The 9981-nt window shown below is 31.7% G+C and overlaps 2 protein-coding genes and 1 pseudogene across 5 annotated transcripts; 2 read left to right on the forward strand and 1 right to left on the reverse strand.

The window, feature by feature from the left end:
• The first annotated feature begins 1135 nt into the window (after positions 1-1135).
• Positions 1136-2138, forward strand: LOC115952933 (probable xyloglucan endotransglucosylase/hydrolase protein 32). The gene is made up of 3 exons (XM_031070306.1): positions 1136-1601; positions 1708-1804; positions 1983-2138. The coding sequence occupies exons 1-3, from the start codon at positions 1255-1257 to the stop codon at positions 2136-2138; spliced, it is 600 nt and encodes a 199-aa protein (XP_030926166.1). The 5' UTR covers positions 1136-1254.
• Positions 2139-3624: 1486 nt separating this feature from the next.
• LOC115951466 lies at positions 3625-5752 on the forward strand (annotated as a pseudogene).
• Positions 5753-5790: 38 nt separating this feature from the next.
• On the reverse strand, positions 5791-9471 carry LOC115952932. Of its 4 annotated transcripts, XM_031070304.1 has the most exons (10): positions 9315-9471; positions 8936-9209; positions 8750-8846; positions 7637-7761; positions 7450-7531; positions 7215-7362; positions 6979-7136; positions 6765-6876; positions 6306-6667; positions 5791-6161 (listed from the first exon to the last, which is right to left on the reverse strand). In XM_031070304.1, the coding sequence occupies exons 2-7, from the start codon at positions 9003-9005 to the stop codon at positions 7035-7037; spliced, it is 624 nt and encodes a 207-aa protein (XP_030926164.1). In that variant the 5' UTR covers positions 9006-9209; positions 9315-9471; the 3' UTR covers positions 5791-6161; positions 6306-6667; positions 6765-6876; positions 6979-7034. The 4 variants fall into 4 exon arrangements, 3 of the variants coding, with proteins under 3 accessions (XP_030926164.1, XP_030926165.1, XP_030926163.1); XM_031070305.1 differs by lacking the exon at positions 6765-6876; XR_004083597.1 differs by lacking the exons at positions 7450-7531; positions 7637-7761.
• Positions 9472-9981: the final 510 nt, after the last annotated feature.

Consider the following 9981-nt stretch of genomic DNA (forward strand, 5'->3'; position numbering starts at 1 on the left):
CTGAATATTCTGTTTGGATAGTGGGTTAAGGGTTTGAAAATCCGTATAACCTGATCCGACCGAAAGTTTAAGAGTAAAGGGAAAAAAAAAGATATATATCTCTCGATTCTTGAGGTGAGCACGTGAAACTGAGTTTGCAAAAGCAAAAATCAAATCAGCAAAAGCAAAGATCAAATCACCAGAAGACAGAAGCTCAGAACGGCCAAGATCGAAAGGGAAATCCCATCTCAAACACTGTTCCACCGAATCCACACGCAAACCTAAGTCTTCAAGGAGTTCAATCCCATCTCAGATCTGTTTTCACTTCTCAATATTAAATCAAAATCTCACTCTCAATCTTAGAAGTCTCCGTTCTCTCTACTCCCAATCTCAAGTCTCTCTACTACCAGTACTCTGAAAATGTACTACCAGTACTTCTGCGTTTCATTGAGAAACTCTCAAAATCTACTACCAGTACTTATGCATTTCATTGCAACTTCTTTTCGTAGGTTTCCAACCATGCAAACAAAGATAACAGGTTGTTCTTTTCATTAAGAGCATGAAAGAAAGTAGTTTTAGAAAGAAAAGAACAAAAAAATTTATGCATTCTATTATTTCAATTACCTAAATATGATGAGTTATTTATTTATTTATTTTAGGAAATTGAAATAATATAAGGCATAAATTTAGCATTTAATAAATTAGATAGACAAGTGGCATGTTTTTATTTGTGGAGTATATAGTGGAGCAGGAAGAGTGGGATAGAAGATTTGGACTCAGAAAGAGTCTAAATCTTCTGTCTCATTCTTCCTGCTCCACTATATACTCTACAAATAAAAATAAGCCACATGTCCATCTAATTTATTAAATGCTAAATTTATGCATTCTATTATTTCAATTACCTAAATATGATGAGTTATTTATTTATTTATTTTAGGAAATTGAAATAATATAAGGCATAAATTTAGCATTTAATAAATTAGATAGACAAGTGGCATGTTTTTATTTGTGGAGTATATAGTGGAGCAGGAAGAGTGGGATAGAAGATTTGGACTCTTTGAGAAATGGTTCATACATTTACTACTTATTAGTATTACTGTACTTATTGTGACCAAGTCTATTATTGTGCAGAGCTCTAGAGCTCTTCAGGGTTTCTTTTAATTGTGAGCAATTTGATTGGTTTTGAGTCCTAATAATAATCAATTTCCTCATGAGTCATTTGCTTGTACCTCTCTTAGAGGGACCCACTAATCCTGTTATTTATATCGAACAGTAATGCCATACTCTTCTTTCATGTACACCTTGTCTCAATTCTGGAAGTTCTCTGTCTCATTTTCTCACCTTTCATGCACAATCACAATCATCCTACTTTCTCCACATTATAGCTTCCTTTCATTCATCTTTCTTCCCCTCTTCATGGCTTTCTTTTTTTTCCTACTTTTGATCTTTTTTGTCCCTTCAAGCAATGCTCAGTGGCCACCTTCACCTGGCTACTGGCGAAGCTGTAGGTTCAACTCCATGAGGTTTTACAAAGGATATAAAAACCTCTGGGGTCCTTCGCATCAAAACTTTGGCCAAAATGCATTAACCATCTGGGTTGATCGTACCTCAGGTCTTACTCAGTCTCATTATGTATACTTAATATATAGCTCTTAAATTTCTTTGTACACATCCTGATTTTTTATTAACTATTCTCCATTTTATTGCTTGGTTTTTCATAACATGAAGTGGGTTCAAGTTTGTACGTCCATTTCGATCTGGCTACTTTGGTGGCTCCATTAAGTTTCAACTTGGTTACACTGCAGGAGTCATTACAGCTTTCTGTGTCAGAATTTGGACCAAATAATAAGTGGTATTAATTTTACTATTCTTAAGAAAGACTCAATTTTTTAAAAGTAATTAAAATTTATGTGTATTGACAAGTATAATAATTTTTTAAAGGAACTAGATTTTTTAATTATAATTTGATTAGTGTAATTGTATACTAAATTGGGCAATGGCAGATCTCCAACAATGAAGCTCATCCAGGTTTCCATGATGAAGTAGACACTGAATTCCTTGGGACAACATTTGGGAAGCCTTATACTTTACAGACCAATGTTTACATCAGAGGGAGTGGGGATGGGAGAATTATAGGCAGAGAGATGAAGTTTCAATGAGATGTAACGACAAATTTTTGATAATCAGAAGGATAAGGTTCATCACACTTTGAATTTTCCACAATCGATAAGCATTCCTTTTTACAAACCGTTAAGGAAATCATAATTTTAAAACTTTTTCCAAGCTTAACATACAATTAATAAAAAAAAAACAGAATATTGCATCTTATAATTTAAGTGATGCTACAATGAGAGGGAAAAAATAAAATAAAAGAGAATTAAAGAAGCCTATGCACCAACTTAAACATTTCAAGGTCGACTGAGCATCTTTTGCATGTAACCACAAATTCTTCGTAACCGTAAGGATAAGGTTCATCTCGGTTCCAATGTCCCATTCCAATTTTGTGGCATGCTTGAAAGTTTGGAATTTTATACAGGGTGGTTCCCGCAGCAAGTAGTCGAAGCATTTTACGGCATTTTAGAAGCTAGTGCTTCCCATGTTCATCATTTAAAATTTCCAAAAGGTTATCAACGCCTTCAGTATTTGACTCCCAAAGTAGCATGATTCCATGAATATAAGCTGCAATAAAATTGGGAAATGGAAGAGTTTTTTCAATTAACTTTTTTCCTTCATCGACTTGTTCATTCAAAAGTATTTGTAGCTTCCCACTATCAGTAGCGCATCAGGATTTTCAGCTTCGTAACATGAAAAAATTAGGATTTTTTCTTTGTCATGTAGTAGAGCTGGGTGGTTGAAATAATGTGTTAGTTTAATTTGTTGGAGAACTAACTTGTTTTCCGTTAACTTGTTGAAGCGTTTGCAACTAATTAAGAAAAAGGGAAAAATTAAGTTAATAGACTACATAATTAAATAGAGGGAAATAAATAAGTAGATACAAATTGGGAAAAAAGTTTTTTATACCTTAATGTTTCCCAGGAGTGTTGCGGATTCTTTGCCCACTTTCGAAAAGATTTCAACAAATATGTCATTAGGAAGATTTTTTAAAGTATTCATTTTTTTTTTTTTGGTTTGAAATAGTGTGTTAACATTTGATATACTATTTATAAGCAAATAATTTTTTTAAGGTTCATAGTATCATATTTAATAACAATACATAATAATAATGTGTTTAAGAATTTTGAGATGATTATACATGAATTTGATGGTGAAGTTGTTAAATTCATATAGAATTTTGTATTGCAATTGGTTCTTAATGAATTTAATTGTTTCCATCTGTTAATATTAATAGTTCACAGTTAATGTTAGTGGTTAATTAAGTCCATTGAACTCCTGTTTCAGTCCCCTAATAATTGACAGTAGTAGAAAGTGCTCAACCATTCGGATCCCAAGAATGTAAGACAAACCAGTTCAATGAATTAACCAAAACGAAAATAAATGTAAAGCATGGAATCTTAATTGAACCTCATGTTGAAAAGCTATATGAGACATCATGCGTTGAAAAGCTAGGGCTTTTCATTTGTATATTTCCTGTATCCTCATAGCTTTTGCCATGACTATAAACACATATTACAAAATGATTATTACATGACAATCATTTCAGATTCTACACAGAAAGTGCAAGCACAGCCTAGTTGGAAGTGCATTTTTGAAGTATTTAAAGGCTTTTTCTTATACGAAGTAATATTTATAATATACAATCAAAATTACTTTGAAAATTTAAAATAGTAATATGTAGGCTATTAGATCAAATCATTGGAGTGGTGCAATTGCACAAAGGTTGTCACTTCAAATTTTAAATCAAACAATGGCTATTTCAATTTCTTATATTTTATATATAGTAAATTTGAAAAAAAATAATCAACGGAGAACATGATAATCAATTAATCATATACAATTTAAAGGCAACATTTTAGGAAATTGTCTCTGTTTTACAAAATTTGGACAGCTATAATAGCAATGATCGAAATGAAGTACATGGCTTTACCAAAATATGACCAAAAGTCAGAGATCATGAAGCACTAAAATACGAAAATGTAGTGACTAATTGAAAGGGTTTATGGGAAAAATATGAAAGAAAGAAATAGAAGCACACTTTATGGCCTTTGGGATTTTCCAAAAAGGGTCAAAAGTGCACACTTGATGTGCGGTTCATTGAATGCTCCTTGGCTTTGGGGTTTTGCAGTTCATGCTGTAGGAGTGATAGGCGCAATTATAACAGCATTACTAACTTATAGTATAGTAGTATATAACTATATATGTAATATCTGGTATATGAGGGGTGGCTTGATATTTTCGAATTTAAAATATCCCTTTTAGGATATGAGAGGAAATGAAGTCATCAATATCTTAATGCAAAATATTTGATGTAGCTCTTGGTAGCATATGTAAGCACACCCTGTTATGAAGGCCTGGAATTTGACAAAGAGATAGCTGTGAAGGATTCAAAGGCTGTTTTTAAAGCAGGGGAAAAGAAATTGGGAACTGATGAGAAGACCTTTATCCACATATTCAGTGAACGAAGCAGGGCACAATTGGCTGCTATTATTTCTGCTTACCATGACATGTATGGAAATTCACTTAAAAAGGTATATATATATATATATATATATTTTTTTTTTTTGAGTAATTTTATATTTTTGTTTTTGTATTTTTTAATTTATATAAAAAAAAAAAAAAAAAATCTTTTGCCCGAAGAAAAGAAGTGCTTATTCAATGTTGAAATTTAGGCCGTGAAGGGCGAGTCATCGGGGCTTTTTGAATATGCTCTCTTGACAATTTTAAGCTGCTCAGAAAATCCAGTGAGATACTTTGGTAAGGTATCATCCCACATTCTGGGTTTAATTGTTGTTTCTCTTTGGTGAATTTGATTACAATGTATAAGTTTTTCATAATAGTAATTTCACAAACTGGTAGTTTCATGCTAAGTAGTTAACGTAAATAGTACTTTTTGCTATTCAGGTTTTATCATTGATCATTTTGTGGAAAATAAAAGAGGCAATAGTAGAGTTATCTGGTACACGTGTATCCCTTTATGTTGGATGATTTTAGTACTGTTAACTACTTTAAGTTTGAAGAATAGTAGTCCGGAATGATTTCCTTAATTGAAAAAAAAAAAAAAAAATTCATTCTAATGTAAAAACCAATGGGAATTAGTTTGGTTTTTGAAGGCATTTCAGCACCCTAAAATAATGAGGTATGCCAAAGCTTACACATATTTTCTGTTCCCTGTGTGGATAAGGCCCATGTTATTGTACATAAACATGGATCAATTTGTAGTTGGACAGCATCATGATAATTCTATAAAGCTTTTGCATAATTTCCTTTTATTATGAGCTGCTAAATATCCCTCACATTATTCCAATAAATTATAAGTTCTTCCATTGTAACGATTAGAAACCAACAGAACAAAAGTGGACTTAACTCATTGATTTATGACTATATTCACTATTTTTATACTAACATTAGATAGGAATGAAATTATGCTTTGTCAAACTATTCTGTCCGTTTCCATATGGACCATATCTCTAGTTTTAGCTTGGGGACTGATGACACTACCCTTATAAGGGTAATTGTGACAAGTACTGAGATTGATATGCAGTACATAAAAGCTGAATATCTGAAGAAATAGAAGAAGACATTGAATGATGCCCCTGCAATTACATATATGTACTTACATATTTGTATTGTAAGAATTCCAATTAAAACAAAGTAGAGATTAATTATAGTAAAAAGTTTCTTGTATATGTGATATAAAATCAACTGAAATGTAAACAATCATAATATATCATGAAATGGTACAGCTGAAATTGTGTGGAGTTCAAACAATTTATAAGAAGCTGTCCAATACATAGCAAACACAAACACATTCAGTGCCAAACAACCAGTGCACCATTCCAAGTCTTTCCAAATCATAATCAAAACAAAATCCACCACCATTGTTAAGTTGCAGTAACTCAGTTTATACAAATGCACAACTTAATACGCAAGTTTAATTTTTCCATGTATTACATAGTAGAAGTAAAATTATTAGGACATGTGATATGCAATCACTTCTTCTTATTCTGGGAGCTGCCTGTGTTGTTTGAAGTTTGTTTGGAGGTTCTTTTTTTTGTAAGATCTTTCTGCACAGTAAGGGGAGAATACATTTTTCAGATTCATTGTTCATTGTGCATAAATATTTAAATTTCTAATAAGGTTAACAAAAAAACATTATTAGTAAGAAAGGTTATGATGAAGCAATTAATAATGAGTTTTTGTCTTCTTACCAATTGTGTATTTCCAAAGACGTCATCTATTAGGTTGTCATCGGTTACATCCTTCAAGCTTGTAAGTAATTTAATATCTGAAGTAGCAATAGAATTGTTTGCAATAGTTTGGTCATGGCTGAACAGTGTTTCTGATGGTTTAATCTGAATGTTGTCAGCAACAACATTTCCTGAGTGTTTGTTAGACTCAAATTTAAAGACACTTGTGACAGTGTAAACTTCCCATCCCTCTTTGACATTGTAATCATCAACTTTTATTTGGAATGTATAAGATTTTCCAAGCAAGCTTTGAATTTCTTGAGGTAATTTATTTTTCCAAGCAAGCTTTGAATTTCTTGAGGTAATTTATTTGGCTCTTGATTCTGCACAACATGATGTAAGGCCCATAAATTGTTAGTATAATAAAAACATAATGTTTAAGCATAAAATTGGAAGTGGTTAAGAATTTAGATTAGATACTTTTGAAGAAAGTTCCATAGCAGTTTTTTGAATTATTTTTTCTGCATCTTTATCAAAAAGAACAAAAGAAGCTATCCCAGTATGATCCTTCACTTGGATTTGTAGTTTGTAACTGTATATAGTAATGAGAGAAGTTAGAAAGTGTGCTTCATTTTGTTTTCCTATGCAGTCATTTGAACAGTTATATAGTATAAACAATGTAGAATTTAGTCACCTAGGCATAGGGAACTGAGATTCAGAATTGAAACTGTTGCACCAAAACATATTATTTTATTGTTTTACTTTTCGCTTGCAAAGTTGACATGAGATATAATTCCACCCAAATTTTGTTTCTATGTTTACAATATCCGCATGACAGGTAAAAAATCTTTCCTGCAAAATTAGTCATTCTAGTTAGTTTTGTTTGAATAATAAAGATTTAGATTTGAAATAGTTCAAGATAAAGAAAACCTTGACTCCTTCCACCCATTCCAGTGCTTTAATTTCTGCCAATGACATCGTAGTTTGCAATATCAATTCTGATTCAAATTTGGGTTTTTTGTCATGTGCTGGAATAGATCGAACAACATTATCGTATTCATCCTCAGCAACTTTATATCTGAAGAAAGGAAGAGATAAAATTTTTAATTAAAAAAATCCATTCATAATCCATCATAGAGAATTAGTAAAGTAAATGTTTATGAACCTGTCAATGAGCTCAGAAACCTCTGCAATGTCCAAATTGACGTAAATTTTAGTTGCACTTGTGGTGTTAAGATTCAGTTTCCCTTATTAAAAAAACCATAAAACACATTGAAGAATTTGTTATACACATTTTTTTTTTTATTATATAAAAAGTGTTATATATACATATACTACCTATCTTTCAGTACCTTGGAATGCTTTTACAGTTGTTGAAGTAACAATAATTATATAAGGACCTTCATCTTCTTTGAAGTCATTTTCAGTAATTGTTTCAGCACTTTCATCCCACAATGATATTTTTAGCTCTTTGTCCCTAATGGTACATTATAGCATTCAAAAGACATTAAAATGTGAGATTTGCTACCATTCATGATTAAATACAGTAGTAAAAACAATCCTAGTGTTAATAATTGAAAGAGTGGAAAACTTGAATAAGCAATTCACCTCTATATTTACACAACCATGTAAAGTAAAAGGGAACACATAGGAAGCCTACAAATTTAATTGAATAATAGAACCATAGTAAACTCATACTTAACAGATAAACGTGTTGAATAAGTGATCACATAAAGGAATTGGGAACATTATTAAATAATTTTCAAAGTTTTGATACTTAATAGCATGGTTTCATGGCAGGCCTGCCAAAATCACATGCCATAACCAATACCTATTGTAGCATTGAGTCCAATATTACTGAAACCATCTCCATTAAATAGTCTGAAACATTTCAAAATATGCAATTTGAAATTCAAGTATAACTTTTATGATGGGTGCAATGTGCATCTCATGTTCAATTTTTAAATAGAATTATATTCAGTGCAACCCTCTCTAAACTCCATTTAGAAATGGTACCTAGTCAACTTAATAGTGTGTGCAAGACTAGACCAACCCGGCTTCCCATCCATACTATAAAATTAATAATAATTATTGAATGTTACTGAAATAAAACTTAACATTTATATTTGATTAATTATAATAGAGTTGAACTCTATAACCATAAATGTGCAACACAGCTAGGTTCAAAAGTCCAATCTGGTCATTAGTGTTCAAACTGAGATAGAAGTACTTTTCAAGTAGATATTTATAGTTCAAATATTAAAAAAGGATAGTTTTTCATATAAATAGGGTGGTGGGCTCAAACCCAGTTGGAAGGAAGATGAATAGAAATAAAAGTGCATGGGTTCAGAGACATTCATATATTTCTTTTATCATTTAATTTTGTCAGAATGGCAAACAGAGTCACATGAAGAAACAAAAGAATTATTTTGAGGTAAATGGGAGTAAAATGAAATGTTCATTACTCAGGTAGTAGAATTTGGAGATTTCTTATATTTGTAGAGCCGTTGTGAAAGTGAACTTGTTCAATGGGTCCAACAGCAGTAAGTTTGCCAATCATATCTGCAAGTTTGTACACGTAAAAAATAATGTTTGAAGGATGAATTTTGATTAATTAAAATGGGGAAGAGGTGAAGTAAAACATAATTTACCTGTTAGGTAAGAATTGTCATTCAAACGATTGTTGATACAATCATATGTTGCAAATTCAAAGGCATGCATAGGTATGAGTTCACTTTCTTCATTGCACTCCTTAACCGAAGTTGTTAAGAGGAAAATGATGTTCAGGTCATTTGAAACCAGTCTATAACCTTTATTTGTCACGATTACTTTAAAGTTTGAAGTGATAAAGGTTCCTCATTCACGTAGGATGGTACTAAATTTCTGAAACACATTCTTTCTTACAATTGCATGCATTAAGCTTTTCTGTAAAAAGGGAAATGGAAGTCAAAAGTTAGTTTATATATTATATTACAAATACAACTAATAGTTGAAAGATTCAAACATTTTATTGTTGTCAAGTATGATAACCTTTTCATCGATAAAGATCATGTCAAGACTGATGAAGTTATTTCCACTTCTCTTATTCACTGCTTTCCACATTCTGCATATTCTCACTCTAATTCTCCATGTCTCCTTAGCATCAGATATTTGATCAAGAAAGCTGTATCCTTTGGACATTGTTATACCGCACAGCTGCAATAAAATGTAAATGTATTAGAGATACTATTAAAAATGATAATGGAAGTTTTACTTTAAAAACAATGTAAACAATGCACAAAATGTTTATATGAGGATTTAAGCTCATTTTACATTTTACATTTTACCTGCAGGTTTTTGTGACTCCCATGCCAACACCTCGTGAATTTACACCTTGTGAATTTATATAGTCTAAAAAGCGGCATCCATTGCCAGGAAGCATGGTGCATAATGAGAATTACTTCGGTGGAAGATTGATTTCTGTTGAAATCACATGGTATGGTGGTGGCAATGTAGTATCTGTGGTGGGATCGTGGAACAACTGGCAGACTAAGTAACATAACTTTTCATTTTCCAAGTTTCAACTTAATTTATTTTTCTCTAACTTCATAATTTGATATTGATGAACTCCCCCCTTTCTTTCTTTCTTTCTTCAACAGGGAGGACTTGCAGAATATAGGAAAAATTGCTTCTGTTACTATGATGCTTCCATTAGGAA

Source organism: Quercus lobata, chromosome 7 (assembly GCF_001633185.2).
Source record: "Quercus lobata isolate SW786 chromosome 7, ValleyOak3.0 Primary Assembly, whole genome shotgun sequence".
NCBI classification, from domain to species: Eukaryota; Viridiplantae; Streptophyta; class Magnoliopsida; order Fagales; family Fagaceae; genus Quercus; species Quercus lobata.